General features: G+C 36.5%; 1 protein-coding gene across 5 annotated transcripts in view; it reads right to left on the bottom strand.

The window, feature by feature from the left end:
• Window positions 1-987: 987 nt before the first annotated feature.
• LOC113062556 (ankyrin repeat and sterile alpha motif domain-containing protein 1B) overlaps window positions 988-17079 on the bottom strand; it is a 124002-nt gene continuing 107910 nt past the window's right edge. For 3 of the 5 annotated variants that reach the window (XM_026232481.1, XM_026232497.1, XM_026232512.1), the window contains 7 exons: window positions 15741-15866; window positions 13977-14048; window positions 12820-12906; window positions 12330-12467; window positions 11366-11533; window positions 3440-3531; window positions 988-2281 (listed from right to left, as the gene is read on the bottom strand). In XM_026232481.1, coding sequence (XP_026088266.1) covers window positions 2233-2281; window positions 3440-3531; window positions 11366-11533; window positions 12330-12467; window positions 12820-12906; window positions 13977-14048; window positions 15741-15866 — 732 coding nt within the window. In that variant the 3' untranslated portion in view covers window positions 988-2232. Of the gene's footprint in view, window positions 3532-11365; window positions 11534-12329; window positions 12468-12819; window positions 12907-13976; window positions 14049-15740; window positions 15867-17079 lie in introns of all 5 variants that reach the window. The other 2 variants (XM_026232488.1, XM_026232504.1) reach the window with 2 other exon arrangements.

Genomic DNA, 17079 nt, shown 5'->3' with positions numbered 1-17079 from the left:
CTTCGGGATACGCGCCATCTGGGACGTAAGACTACAGTTATCTCATTATCTCTCATTCTGGCTTTCTTGTGAGAACATCATGAAATGGAAAGTGCCAGATATTTGATAAAAGGTTACGGCAGTCGGATAGTCTCACCTCACAAACGTATCTTTCTGATGTAAACGGCCCTTGAAATGCTGTCTGATTAATATATTATATATGATTATATATATTTTCTGAAAGAAAGATGCTGTAAACGCTTTATAGATTGGGGAATAAAATGCGCTGCAGGTCAAATCGAGGCTAGAAATGCCTACTGGATGCACACATAACAGAAAAGCTTTACGAACTTCTCTCTTTTTTTTTAAGGTTTATAAAAACTGTAAAATAACTAATCCATCAGCGCGGCCAGCAGCTTTTTGGTCTCTATGATTTAGCTCGTCGTATAAATGTCCTTCAGTGAGCGTGAGCATTGGTTCGTTAGGTGCTAGTAGTCATTTGTCTTACACTAGCTGTGTAGTTTCCATCTGTACCTGGAACATAACCGAGCTGTGTTAAGCAAGCTACGAGGAGAAAGAAACAAGCTCCATGGAAACAGAGTGCTTGAGAAGTGAACCGTATGTCACCCCCGCCTGAGGGGGAAGTTATCCTGAAACGCACACTCACGTCCTTATCATAACCATCTTTTAAATGATCTCTGGCTTTACAGAATCGTAATTTGGTGCAGCTCCCCAGAGGCCACTAATAAGTACATACACAGATAACACAAACAATCTTTAGATATGGACACGGAGTGACAGAACATCAAATAAAAAGAACACCAAACAATAGATAGATAGACAGATATGCATACCAACCAATTTTATAACCAAAACCCACTGTAGGCTCGGTCTTGAATCTTCTATTAAGACACGAGTCTGCCAATTTCCAGACTATGTTAAACACACCACACATAAAACCCACATAATAAATACAGAGAGAAAAGAAAAGAACACGGCTCACAGAAGGAACAATGGATCTACAATCTGGATTTATTCGGTGTGCTTTGCAAGAATATAAATAAAGACCAAACTTACAAAATCTGTATGCTGGAAGCCCAAGCCTATCTACACATATGTTAGTCAGCAATGATGTAACAAATCCACCCGTTGCACATACTGTTGTTTTGTTTTAATGTGTTGCACTTTGACCTGCCAAATTTGGTACCTTGTTTACCAATGCAATTTATTTATTTTGTTTTTCTCATTCTTAATACAAGTTTTTTCTTTGTTTTTTTTATTACATATATGAACAATGAGTCAACAAAATATTTATTTACATAACTGTGGCAAAATTCTACAGTGACAATGAGTGAAAATAAGACATCTGTTTTTATATTTTCATTTGAAACACAAGTGGAGCCATCCACACGTTCGAACATCCTCCGTAGTACTAGAATAATATTTGTTTAGTTTTCTCGGATGGCTACGTATTCGAGCTCAACGTGTCATAAAAAAATAATGTAACATTAAGACGACATCAGACGAGAATTGCACAATAAGAAGAATAATTATAATAATTGTAAATTTTACAGTAATGGTAATATAGTTCTCTATTAAACAGTAAAATTTCTTGCCAATATATGAATATTAATCTGCATGGCGTCACCAATTACGTCAACAACCGCTCCGTAGTGATTTTGGCACGAGACGTGTCCATTTCATTGTTGTCTACTGCAGTGAGTCCATTCACATTGTGCATATTGATATTTTTAGATCAATAACCACAAAAAAACGAAAATAAGGAAAAGAAGAAGAAAGAAACATAGAAAACAGAAAAGGAAAAAAATACAGCAATTCATGTAAATGTCCATTTTCATCCCAGCCCAGACATGCCATGGTATTTTGGACTAGATATTCGGTGAAAAGTCAGTGTAGTCGTCCGAATCTTTCCCAAGTCCGTTTCTCACACGACAAAATCCTTCAGAACGTGATTCGGATCGCTTCCTCTTGAAAAGTGTACATTCCGATTCCAAAGTCTCCTCCTATTGTTTTTATGCAGTGTGTGTGTGCAAGCGCATGCGAGTGTTTCGTTAAAAGGCCACGGGTCCATGTCGACGGTCCTTGTACGCGAAAGCCAAGTCCCAGGCGAAAAAGTCCTTGTGCGAATCCTTACAAGTGCGATATGAGAGGCTCCGGTGACGCTTTTAGGTTCCGTATTTGCGGTCCGTTTTTGCAATGCGTGTGAGAGTGAGGGTCCATGTTAGGGGCAGGCTACATTCTCTGAATTCCACTGTAATAGACATGGGCGTCCGCCATTGCCCTGTGAATGAAATCACATCACTTATCCAAAGTGTCCATAAAAAAAGCCCCCCCTTCTCCAGTTCACACGGACTGCATGCTTTCCATCAACTACACTGCATGTCTCAGGACTGGCTCGGGTTTTCATTCATAGGCCAAACCAAAAGAAGGGAGAGAAAGAAAATACGACGGAAAAAAATCTTGGAAAGTTATGAACCGCAATTTCAGAGACAATTTTTGACGAGTGTCTTGTCGTAAAGCAAGCCTTCGTTAAATGCTATCTGACAAACTTATGCATCCACCATTTAGTTTTAAGCTTTGACCGACTAAAACAAGCTAGTAAATTGTGAGCGGTTTAAGAAAAAACAAAAAAATCTCCCCTAAGTAAGGGAATTTAAATTACAGCAGACTTTTTTCTCTCTCTGACAAGCGCTGGTACTAAAAATGAAAACTTTGCTACGAGACGAAAGAAGCAACACAAGCAAAATGTCCTTTGTGTGAAGTCCAATCTCCACTTCTATGCCAGCCGTTTCGGATGCCCCACCTCGCAAAAATCTCTCCGTTTCCCTCCCGCCTTGCTAACCCTACGCTGTCTAGTCAGAAAGAAAGATAGAAAGCAAATCTCGACTCTCAAAACAACATGTGTGTTTATAAGGCTTGTAGCAGCATTACAGTTTTAAGTTGTCATTCAAGCAGTCGAGGGGGGCGGTGGGGAAAGGCTGAAGAGGCGCTTCCCGAAGAAACCGAGGAAAGAATGGCGAGGAACGGAGGGAAGGAGAAATCAAAAGAGGTAAGGGGGAAAAACTGAATGAAAAACAACCGCTTGCAACACTTTTTTTGTGTGCTTTGGAGGAGGATCGGCAGTGTGGCGGGACCTTCCCGTATCGTGCTGCGGCCAGAGAGGTGGGGGTGGGGGGCGAGTAAGATCAAGAGATAGATCGATAGAGAAAGAGAGAGAAAGAGAGGGGCAAAAAATCGAAAGAGAGAAAAGACAGCGGCAGTGTCGTCATGCAGAAGCCACAGTAAACGGGCGGGCTTGGCCGGGCGGAGAGACGCGGGCTTGTCACAGGTCACTGGGCCCGTGGCTCCATGGAGGGCCTCTAGAGGGCGCTCTCTGTAAGGCACACACACAGGAGTGGACAGTATTTTGGGTGTATATTAGAAAATAGTGGTCTCATACTTGGTGTTTGCTCCTCTTTTGGCTTCCTGTCCTGGCTCGACTATCCAGGGGACGTTGGCGTGGCCCTTTTGATCCATTGAGGGCTGCTCCATCTGAGGTGTACAAAGGAAAAAGGAAGACATGAGTCGGGATACGCTAATAATTTAGGGGCTTTAAGCAGCCATGCTAGATCTTGGGTTCCGCTCGCTTTCAATCTTATGCGTATGCACAGAATGTGTCTTTTTTTTTTTTTGTACTAAACTTTAGGTGACTTCAACAAAGTTTGACAGCAGGATGTGTCGCAATTTAACTCCCTGGCTAAGAATTGATCATGGGTAAAATTCGATTACCACAAGTTTAAACTAATATCATGGTAGCATTTGATAATTTTCTAGTTCGTGTCAGTTAAACAACAGTCAACAATTTTTAGGTTGACGTTTGATGTTTATTTTAATTGTTAATTCATGTCCATTAAAAATACATATGCTACAACTAATTAAAAGTTAGTTACAATACAAAAACGTAGAAATGATCATAAATCTACATTGATAAAAGCTTTAAAAGTAATAATGATAATTAAAATAAACTAAAATATACCAAGAATAATAAAGTATGACATCACATTCTGTCACTTCTCTTCATTCACTATTAATGTTCAATTATAATAATTCAACTAATTTATGATCTTGTAATCTATCAACTAACCCTAACCCTACACATTATGGTTTAGTGTTTTTTATTATTAATAATAATAATATTAATTACTTGTGAAAATAGAAGCCCTGGTGTATGACATCATAATATGTGATTCATATATGGAATATGATATAAGTATCAGTGACATAATATCCATCTTGCAGATCTGCTGTGGTCAAAACTACCCTACAACTAGTACATCTTTATCAACCAATCAAAACACTGTTCCTTGTTGCCACGGCAGCTCAGCCTTGCTCCACATAAAGCTGAGCTATACATGGCTCAGAAGGAGCGCACGCGTGCACAGACGCAGAGTCCTTAACGTCTGTTCTTGGCTTGTCATGAGTTCTTTATCAGCTTTTTCCATATGCAGCTGTATGAATATCAAATAACATAATCCTCACACTGCTTGGCTACCTCTGACTGCTCTCAAACACGCACTCCCACACCAACTTCATTCTTCTCCACATCCAAACGCTTTAAAAAAGGAAACAGACGCTAATCTTACGCAATAAACCTCTAATATGAGGCATCGACCTGAAAAGGAGCTTAATGGTTTGATAACTGCTCAGGGAATGGTGAGTTGGTGTCTTGGATAACAATTCTTAAAATATTTCTATCTGTGTTTAGTCAGCTGATGTTCAGGATGGAAGGACCATCGAAGGACGACAGGAAAGAAAGAGAGATGAACGAACAGAACAAAGAATGTTAAATAATAGAAAGAAATCAGTTAAAGGAATAGTCTGGTTTAGAGAAAAGCCCAAAACATCGATTACCACAGAAAATAATTAAAAAAAATATATATAATTTAATGTGGAGGATGTCTGTCCTTCCCCAAACTAAGGAATGAGTTACAATTATTTTCAGCAATTCTGAAAAAGTTTCCTGGCACCGGCAGCATTTTTTTAAATCTTTTTCACTACAATTTCATGGACCCCCAGAATATTTTGTTATTGGAATATATGAACATGCAATGCATAAAAATTTACCAAAAACCAATTTAATTATAGCTTCAATCATTTTTTTAATCAACACTTGAATGCAGGTAATAATAATTTTAAAAAAGCAACATTGAGCAAAAAGCTGACAAATTATTGGATTACTGACTATGATAGCATTCATTTTCAAATCCCTCTGCTTACATATGTGATAGCTCTATTCTGTGTCTTCCTCGTCTGTGATTTTGATCAGGAGATTCTGTACTCATTCAGGAGCTTAATAATAGCGCCCATCTAGTGTATAACAGTGAAAACATGGAAGCACCGAAATATTATGTGTTTGGCTGGAAAGAGTCGTCTAATAAATAAAGGAAAATTTCATGTTTGAAAGGGAGAGTTCAACATTAAGGGCAAAATAAAAAGACCAAAAAAAAAAACACATTAGGGCTGTCGATTTAACATGAATGTAAATAATAAAATACAATAAATAATAAATACATACTGTATTCACCATTTTAAGTAACCAACAGCCCTAAAAATAAAAAGGTAAAAAAGGGTGAAAAGAAATCGAGGTAAGGGAAATGTAAGAAGACCTGAAATTGAACTTTGTGTGGATGGAGGAGTCGTGAGATAGGAGGAAGAGGAGAAGGATGAAGAGGCGGCCGGTGCGGGGTGAAAATATGCCCCAGGGACCAGTGGCTAGAGGGGGGCATGACCTAGGGGCGGAACAAAAAGGTCACTGAGGTCAAAGCTTGGGAAGGTCGACACACTAATGTATATAGGTAATTCTTTAATTAGATGATTTTTATCTTAAATTACACACTTCAAATAGAACTGGCAGGATCTCACTGTTTTGGGCCTGCCCCCAACCCAGACTTCTACACTAAACTACCTACATGTATAGTAGATAATTCAGGTGTTAAAATTGGTTAAAAGCTGCCGTTCAGGTTTATATATATATATATATATATATATATATATATATATATATATGTGTGTGTGTGTGTGTGTGTGTGTGTGTGTGTGTACTTTAATTTTTAAGTCATTTAATGTACTTACAAACTTAAAAATACTGACAAATTTAATAAGGGTGTATTTTTGTTGATATAGTTATATTCAGAACATTAATTTGTTCATGTTCAATGCTCTCCCCCGAAATGAGATTTTCATTGTATCAAAATGTATAAATTATAATATTGGATAGTTATATACTTAAAAATATACTGCCTGCTAAACTAGCTTCAATATAGTTATTGGTACTTTTTGTTAGTACGGTGTCACGTAACTACTACTTCAAATGGATTCACTCTATATTTTATTCAACATCAAGAAGATCAGGCCCTTTCTTTCGGAACATGCAGCACAACTCCTTGTTCAAGCTCTTGTTCTGTCCAGGCTGGACAGACTATTGCAATGCCCTCTTGACAGGTCTTCCAGCCAGTTCTGTCAAACCTTTACAATTAATCCAGAACACGGCAGCAAGATGAATTTTTAATGAGCCAAAAATAATACACTTCACACCTCTAGAGACCTCTAACACTAGCTTGCTCTATTCTTTTTCTATTCTGTTTTCTTTTTATTTATTATATTTATTTAAAATCCCTTGCTACTTGTACAGTGTTCAAGATAACTGAGACTTGTTATAGCACTTATGTATCATTGCTCTTTTTGTTGTTTTTGATTGCCTCCACTGTCCTCATACCCAAGTCGCTTTGGATAAAAGTGTCTGCTAGATGACATTGAGGAGTTTTTGTTTAACTTGTAACACAGATTTTCTCATGTAAACAACATACCTGCAATAAACCATCAATATCCTCCAAATTAACTGTTGGCTTGAAAGCCATATTTATTACAGAAATAAAAACACAGGCATGTAAGTACCATTTGAATTTCAAAACAATCAATGTCAATAAAAAACAAAAATGATTTCCATGTTGAATTCTAAGTGGACTGCAAAAAAATTCCAAAGTATAGTCATTGCCAGTGCTTTAAGTGGGCCAGTAAGCACCAGTACTCAGTACCGCCACTTCCAAATATAGCTCTTGAGCGTACCGCCACCTCTCCGTGCGCCCAGAACGTGCTTGTAGCGTACCGGTACGCTCATTTGGACATCTGTTTTAATAGATTTTACCTGCACTGCCGATTTTCAGAGCGCCCTTCACAATGCAAGCTTCCTAATTCATCCCACCCAGAGCAGTAACTACATTACCCATTCACCCTTAAGTTATACAAGTGAATAGCGCATGTGTCGCTTTCCCCACTGTTAAGTGTCAACAACTCAACGTGGCCGGAGAAGGTGTGTGAAACTCGTTGTGAGTTATACTAAAGCAAAATCTTGAGTATTTATTGTCTGATAAACATTAAAAACTGTCTGCGGAGGTTGAGTCGTCCTGCAGCCCCCGCTGGCTGTTCATTGGCTGCAGCATCTTTTTTCTAAGTTCTAAAAAAATACCGTAGACGGCAAGGCACAAATTTAGATATTCATTTATCTAATTAATCTATAGCCTATGCACAAAGACAATATGATATTTTTGTCCCCTTTTTGTTTTAAAGCTTGATGAAGAGAGAGAGCGCAAGTTGCTGCTGAGGAGGACAGTGATGCACGCGCACAGGAGTGATTGACAGTTCGCGGCACTGTGTACAAAAAATACTCCGCTACACAATTATTTCTTTATTTTCGTTTAAGCTTATTAACGTTAGCGTTACAGAAAGGTCTGATTTATGCACTGTTACAGTCATACAGTCATAATGTTTCTTGTGGCAGACTGAAGAGTAATCCGGCAGAGTTTTATACTGAAACTTTCCATCTAAAAGTCCTTCCTTGGTCTTATCCATATTTCTTTGCACGTTGAACACACATAGGCCACAACTGGAAATAAAAAAAAACTGCAACCGCGTTAATTGCGTTATTTTATTTTAACGCGTTAAATATTTCAAATTAATCGAATGCGTTAACGCGCTAATTTTGACAGCACTAATATATATATATATATATATATATATATATATATATATATATATATATATATATATATATATATATATATATATATATATATATATTTTTTTTTTTTTTTACACACCACACCACCAATTGATCTAACCGGCACCTGCTTTATTACTGCTCTGTTTTCTTTTTATTTATTATATTTATTTAAAATCCCTTGCTACTTGTACAGTGTTCAAGATAACTGAGACTTGTTATAGCACTTATGTATCATTGCTCTTTTTGTTGTTTTTGATTGCCTCCACTGTCCTCATACCCAAGTCGCTTTGGATAAAAGTGTTTGCTACATGATATATATATATATATATATATATATTTTTTTTTTACACACCACACCACCAATTGATCTAACCGGCACCTGCTTTATTACTGCTCTGGTCACAGTACTTTAAATGTATTTGCACTACTCATATTTTGCACAGAATGCACACTTCTCTAGCTATCGCACTGTAAACTGTCTAAAGTTGTTACTGTACAAAGCACAGTAAACTATTTGTGTATTGTTACTCTGAACACTAACAGCATCCTCTGTGACTGTGTGTGGTGTAACTCAGATATTGATTTCTTCCTTGTGTAGGAGAAATTGTTCATTATGTTGAGGTACCTCTAGTCCATATGGACACAATACAGAACAGATTCCTTCCCTCCCTTTTTTCTATTTCAACCTGTTCTGTTCATTTCTTTGAGTCCACTCCTGCGTTTGAATGCATATGGGTGACTCTTCAATTAAGGGCATTTTTACTATTTGAAATAATAAAATATATACATAAAAAAAATGTGCTGTATATAAAAACATGTTCCGAAAGAAAGGGCCTGATCTTCTTGATGTTGAATAAAGCAAATCTGCAGAATGTGGTTTGAGAAAGTCAGCTGATCATCAATCATAACTCCAAGGCTTCTGGGTCTTAAGGAGTTATGGTTGATGTGCCTAACTTGATGGTGAAAGTGTGATGAAATGATGGGTTTGCTGGAACCACAAGCAGTTTTGTCTTGGCAAGGTTGAGTTGAAGGTGATGGTCCATCATCCAGCAAGAAATGCATGTTAGACAAGCTGACTAGCTACCATTGGATCATCAGGATGGAATGAGAGGTAGAGTTGATTGTCATCAGCATAGCAGTGGTATGAAGCCATTTGAATGACAGAACCTTATGATGCCATGTAGAGAGAGAGAAGTGGTCCAAGAACTGAGCCCTGAGGCACCCCAGTAATTAGATGTTGCTTGGACACCTCACCTCTCCAAGATACTTTGAAGGACCTATCTGATAGGTAAGACTCAAACCAAGTGTGGTTCCTGAGATGCCCTTTGCCAGTATGGTTGATAGGATGATCTGGTGGTTAACAGTGTCAAAAGCAGCGGACAGATCAAGCAGGATAAGTACTGAAGATTTGGATTCCGCTCTTACCAGTCTTAGTGCTTTAACAACTGAGATTAAGGCAGTCTGAAGCCAGATTGGTTGCTGTCAATGAGGCTGTTCTGTGTGAGGATTGGAAAATGTTGCGAGCCAGATTTGAATTTACAAAGCCCATTTCAGCCACATCTCTCACTGCATGCATGGTTCTGTTATGCCATGGTTCCATTTAAAGTGCCATATTGGCCCTATATTTGTACAGATATATATACTCTAATAACATAGACGCACATTTTATGTGGTCTTTAAAACAGACAGTGCAGCACCGGGAGGGTCATTTCTGCAAGCTGGACTCAATAATGCAACGGTTTATTTTCAACAAGGCAACAGTCTATTCTCTGTCCTGATCGTAATCCAACTCCAACAGGCAGGGTGTGTTTTATTTTTATGATTCTGGGACTCTTCCATAGAGTGGTAATATCCCTGTTGGTGGCAGGGGGGAAGGGAGGTACTGTGCCCACTCTAGGGGCACTGGGATGAGGGCAGATGGAGAGGAAGGCTGCCCCGGAGGAAGCGACTTGCTGGAGCTTCGTGCAAACGCTTTCATCAATCTCTTTCATCCTTAAACACACTGAAGGGAGAGGAGATGGAGTGTGCCGTTTACAGATCAAACACTCACCTCTCCGTCCCTCGGGACAGACTGCGACACACTGGGGTGAATGCAAATAAACTTTTGCTGACGGGAAGAAAAAACTGCCAAACACAAATTTCTCAATATTGATTTTAAATATTGGCGCGCCTCTAAGAAGATGATGCGAATGTCGGAATCAATCAATGGCTTATAAATTCATGTTTCATCTGTGCTGTTTTTAATGATCAAAGATTTTAGGTTGAGGGCCAGATCGGATACTAAATTTTTAGGCCTTCAGATAAGATAAGATAAAATAATATATTAATAAAATAACATTGACAAGAAAAGCTCCCTCTGAAACAATAAAACAAAACAGTTAGGCCTAAAAGAATAGCCATTTTAATTAACAAACATAAGATTGTAAGATGTGAACTATAATGTGCAACACAACAATTTAAAGTATTTATCTGTCATGGTGTTGTTAAAAATGTTATATTGAATATATATCAGAGTTTTATATTGTATCATTGAGGTACTATTATTAACATTTTGAATTGGTGTTGATTTTTTATATTTTCTGTTTTAATTTTAATTTTACTTAATGTTTTAGTATTTTTTTTCATATGGGTATATACAGTAGTTTGTCTTTTATTTCAATTGAATTTGTCTAGTGAAACTAAATTAATATTAATAATGTGAAGTTAAATGAAAATGAGAAAGGTTGCTTTGGCAACTGGCGGAAATAAAGTAAGATTGAAGTTTGAAGATTAGATTTTTTTCCCCTTCTAGTATTAGTTAATAATAATAACTCCGAAAACTATCATAGCAATATTACAAAAGAAATTAATTGATGTTTTAATAAAAAAAAATAGAAAAAACACATTACACACTAAATTACATTTACACGACTTACAAAATCTTTAATAATCACATGAATGCTGTTCTTTGGTATTTAGAAAAGTATCATGGTTTACGTAAAAAATATTAAGTGTTTTCAGCATTGATATTAATAAGAAATTGGCAAATTCAAGTGATTTTGTTGTTAATAACAGTTTAACTTTTGACACACAGTGGATCAACACCAGATTTCAATCAGTACACCAAATCAAAATGTAATTCTGGTCACACATTCTAGCAGCTCAAGGCAGAGACTTTGTTTCCCATGATGCATCACTCAGCTTGAGCACACACAGATTGTGTTCAAGGTGTGCAGGCAGCAGTGTAGGTGTACATATGTACGGATGGATGAGGTGAGACAGGCTGAGGTTAGAGGCTCTAGTCAGTGTTTGTGCGTGTGTTAGTGCTGAAAGGGCAAAGTGACTCACAGACTTGCGTATGTTTACGCGAGGTTTAGGGACAGGTTTGGAGGGTTTGCTGTCGAAGCTCTCTGGCAGAGTGGATGACCCGTGGCCGCTCTTTCTGGCCTGGAGGGCCAACTGATACGCCACCTCAAACGCCTGGCCCAACGTCAGGATAATCTCATAGGCCAGATTCTATATGAAAACACACAGAGACGATCAGAGATGCTCTTTCAAAAATCAACTCACAATTCACACTTGTGGGGGATCTACGCTGTTGCAAATCAGTTGAGAAAATGACGGAAATGCCCTCAAGATCTGAGTTCAATTTAGTGCTACTACATTTGGCAGCTACATTTCCTCATTTCCACCTAATTTCAGAGCTTAGTGATTTTTAAATGATTAAAAACATGCTTTAAGCATATTATAAATTATTAATGTGTTGTGAATAGCTGACGCAGAGACAGCTCTGTGGTGTTACTGTGACAGACGGTAACACAGAAAAAAAAAAATCAAGTTTACTTAACTGAAAATGTAAAAAACATGCCACCAAAGCTATTTAATATAAGAAAATGTGGTTTGTACTTTAAATGACTGCATAGATGCTATAAAATGACCAAGTGATTTCACAAACAATTTTTATTATCTATAATATATTATATATGAATAATCACTATACATTTAACTAATCATGATTACAAAAAACAAAAACAAAAGTGACTTTCATAGTTTCACCACTTTTGACCTTTTGTCATGTTCATTTGATAATATTGATTAAAGTGATACTAATCTTAACTCCTTTATAACCTTTATACTTTTCTTTAAAGTCATAACCACAAATATTTTCATTAATATTTGAATAATGATTTTATTTTTATTTATAAAATGTAATATTCCTCTGAATTTTTTGCAACTTTGATTTAATGTCTCCTTTTCATTTATACTTCATCAGGAAGTTCATAAGTGCATTTATTTCTGACGTGTTACTAACCACATCAAAAGCTGTAAACACATGGCAGTAATGATGGCTGGATTTCAGGTCCTTGGTGATGTACGCAAACGTGGACAGATCTTCAGGGTCCTGCGCGGCACACGAGATATTCCTGATCTCATGCTCGGCTATAATGTTCTATATCAGAGAGAAAAATACGACCAAAAATCAATAATATTTTTTCTTTTCTACATTTCTAACATACTGTCAATATAATGTGATTTGTGTGTATGTATAAACTAGCCAACTGAATAAAATTGCAATTAAACATCATAAAGAGACTTATAATAGCACATCTCGTAATATCGATTCAATGCTTCCTCAGCATTGAATTATCTAATGTCCTTTACTGGCATGCAATTTTTATTGTGATTAATTCAGCTGCATTTTTTTTTTTTTTTTTTGACTGAGACAATTTCAATCTTATTAAGGGAAATTAAAGTTATTATAACAATCTAAGTATAAATTAAGAGTTCAAATTGATGAGTACCTTGTTAGTGGCATCAATAAACTTGACGCCCTTATAGGAGACAGACAGTACTATGGTGGGAATCTTCTTCATCTGTTCTGTAGACTTCTTACAGAGAGGATGAGAGGAGGAGAGATCAGCAGACAGTCTTAAGTCTCCGACATTAACATTCATGAGGCCCCATCACACACTGACTGAGATCTGCTTAATACAAACTCAAACACACACTAAATTATTTACACGTAATGTCATTCAGTCCCCTGCAATAACCCAGATAGTGTGTCATCTCATGAACAAACCTGGCCTTATTGGGTTTAAAAGTTACTGATGTCATATACCACATATAAAGATGCTTATACAAGGTGGTTTTAACTGGTCTCCCAGTCTGTTTTTATTGGCCAGCCAATGAGAGCGATCTGTCAAAACCAGCAAACCAGGTTGGAAGACCACTTCAGGCTGCAGGGGCATAAATCACATGCGGCTGAGGATGACGATGATGAACCTCAGAATCAGAATTCATTTTCATATCTTCCTATGCTGTCATATCAGTTGTCAGAGGGGAATACATATTCATCTGGACCTCATTTCTCCCCTTGCTCTCTCTCTCTTTCAGCAGTTTCCTGTGCATCAGCAGGTCTCTACTGTTCTGTACCTGTCAAATTATTCTGCATAAAACAAAGAGCGAGAGACGGAGGACCTAAATTTACACCCTCTGAATGTATTAATGTGTTTGAGGATAAGCAAGGGCGGGAGGTCTTGAAATCTCTGGGTCTCATCAGAAAGGAGAGAGAAGGAGAACAGATGGTGTTTTACATGCATACAAAAGCAGGGCGGCCGAACTGACCCGCCGTGTTGATCAATCTCACGAGAATGGGGCAGCCGGAGGGCACTGAGGTAAGAGAAGGTGTATTCTGAGGTAAAGCGAGGTCACTGCATTCATATGCTGAGGGAAGTAGGTTATTTATGGGATTATGGGAAAATCGTAATTGGCCTTAATATTATTTCCCTTCACATACCCTTGCGTGCGTGTTAATCCCTAGTACACCACGTTCTCACAGTCCTTTAAGAACAGAGAAATTTCCTGTTTTGTCAATGACTGTGTGTCATAGTGACCTGAGGGCAGCGGGAACATGACTAGACAGATCGTTTAGTGGTTGCCATGGCGACACAACTCTTACCCTCATTTTTGCGCAGGCATCATGCGTGGACTCTGTACCGCGCAGCTCCTTCACCAATATAGAGCCCAGATACTGCAGAACAAACACACACAATCAGAAACTGACAAACACATTTACTTTTATTTTAAAAAAGTAGATAAAAATTACATATACATATATATATATATATATATATATACACACACACAGTTTATATGTGTGTGTGTGTGTTATTTTAATAGTATTATTAATATTGGAAATTTGACACTATTATATATACATTATTATTATTATCACTTTAATTATTTTAATATAAAAATAAGTATTTATATTAATTTATAAACTAGATATTTTTATACTATTATTTTTTATTACTACCATTTTAAATTATATTTGTGTAAAAAAAAAACTATACATTTATATTTTTAAATTAGTTTTCACTACAGCTAGTTTATGAATGATATATTTTAACGATTTAGTTTTACACAAACTTTTACATGTAAATGTTCTTTTTTATTGTTTAAACTATTTGCATGTAAAACTAGTAACAGCTGTCAATGTGAGGGTGGTCAAATGTTGAAGTATGCATGGTCCTGACAAATCGACCTCAGTATTCAAATTATTCTTAATTATTTTTTTTGTTTCCACAAAATACAGAGATTTACATCAAGCAACACTATGTTCCTTTTATTTTAAAAGAGCAACAAAATCCTGATTTCCAGGTGTTTCTTTCCCAATGGTACAGTAGGTATGCAACTGTCCATTACTGAGAGTACAACTGTCAGCTAAATCAATAACTGAATGGAAAAGCAGTTGTACAATGAAGTGTGTAGGAAGAGATTGGTTGGAAAGAGCTTAGTTAGTGCTGTGATCTGATGCACTGCTGGGTATCGGACAAGGACAACCTTGAGAGCCAGCGGACTGTGTTTCACATGAAACAAAATCCACTCTAGACCATTTATCACACCTACAGGTATCCTCAATTACTTTTGTATTTGTAGCTTAATTTAAGCACACAACATCTCTATATCTGTAATTCTTCATTATGTATTACATTTAATTTTTACAAATATTTATACATAAATATTTATAATTATTTAATTCCATTTCATTTCAATGTTTCATTTAATTTTTATGTAAATTATATTTGCTTAGATTTCATATGTTTTATAATTTGATAAAACAATAGCAGTTTTAAATAAAAGAATAATAATTGAGGTGTTCATGTTTGTCAGGGAAGCGTCTCATTACTGACTGAAAGCGCCATGAGATTCAGGAACATCATTGTTTAAGTATAATATCAATTGATTTAGCAATATATTTTACTTCGTGGAATAAGCATTGATCCACAGATCTGTCTGTTCCTTCACAGCCCCACACTGGGAATAAACTCTTGACCTTTGACCTCTGTGGGTCAATCACACTTACACGCATGGATTCTGTTCATAAACTCCATCAGTGATTTTTGGCACAGGAGAATAAGCCAATCAAATTTACACGGCTGTTGCTAGGAAACAGAGTGGGTTTATGTAAGCTAATACTAGAGATGCTCGGGCCCAGAGAGAGTTGAAAAAAGCTGTATTGATTGAAGGTTAAAACACCATTATTCACCACTGAACAACTGAAGGATTCGCAGATAGCTTTCACGTTTTCTCTTTTGCTATCTGATGGCTTACAGGAGCTCGCCAAGGCCAAATCCACATCTATATTCTTCGAACGCTTACATTTAGAGTGTTTGAATCAGAGAAACATTCTTTATTCATCGCTTTAAACACCCACACTTACATATGCTTCATAGTCACATGACTGGAATATAAGCTTCTCTGGATGGTGCTGCCAGTACTGCACCGGCGTAGATGACGTCGCCTCGTTCGGAGGCCGTAACGTGATTGGCTCGCACCATTCCCCTTGCTGAAAGGGAGGGTAATGGAAAAACAAAGTTATTAAATCAAAGTCCAGTGTTTAAGTTACAATCACAAAAACTGATATTATTTATTTTTTAATACTTAATCACTCAATCATGTACATCTACGATAATCATAGGGTACATATACACAAGACCATTTTGCACTAAAATGGAAAACTTTTAATGCTTTATGGGCATTCATTTACACTGTTTTAGGGGCTTGAAAAAGCAAACTTCAGAAAAGGAGTTTTAAAATGTACATTTCAGTATACAACTACAAAAAAAGGTGTATTTGTGAAAATGGTGGCTTCACACGCATACATTTTACGTGTTCAATCTATGGGAATGTGGACGCGCGCATTTTACGCGTTCAATCTATACTTTACAAAGTGACAATGTCATCTACTGGCCTGCACGCATAAAGCATTTTTAGCCATTTTCGCAAATCCGTGTAAAAGGGGAACATTTTGACAATGCTGTCATCTGTATTGCGTAACTTTGGAAAAATGTTGACTTTTAAAATTTACTAAATTTTAATTCTACTGAATTAAAAAAATAACCAATGAAAGCCAATAAAATCAGCAGAATGCACATTCAATATATACTAGTGCTGTCAAACGATTAATCGCATCCGAAATAATAGATTTTGTTCACATAATGTGTGTGGAGTGTGTATATTTATTATGTATATATACATGCATACATGCACTTATATATTTAAGAATTTTTTTTACGTTTATTTAAAATATATTTATATATTATAGAATTTATATGAATATAAATATATACACCTAAATAAAAGTTAATATTTACAAAATATATGGTGTATGTGTGTGTGTCTTTATATATACAGAATAAATATACATACTATACACACATATTATGTAAACTATTTTTTTTATATTATTTTTATTTTCTTAAAAATGTTATATTTAATTCAATGTTACTTGCTGCTGCTTTTTGTGAAATCAACTAGCAATTTCTGAGAGAAATCTCTTTCAAGTTTTTTCAGTGTAGTTGCTAAGCAGCTCAGTTCAGCTTTTTGTATTCAGTCTAAAGCCTTTTTCTCCCCCTTTCTCTCTTATTCTCTCTCTTCCTCTGTGATGATATATAGAGCCACAGGGCAGGAAAAACTGATACAGTATAAAAGAGGAAGAGGACGTAAGGGTTTTTGTAACCTTTTGTCATTACATTTGGTGCAATAACTCATTCTATTCA

This window comes from Carassius auratus, chromosome 4, assembly GCF_003368295.1.
Source record: "Carassius auratus strain Wakin chromosome 4, ASM336829v1, whole genome shotgun sequence".
Lineage (NCBI taxonomy): Eukaryota > Metazoa > Chordata > Actinopteri > Cypriniformes > Cyprinidae > Carassius > Carassius auratus.
Note: the sequence above shows the minus strand (reverse complement) of the source record. Positions and strands in the feature narration are given on the sequence as shown.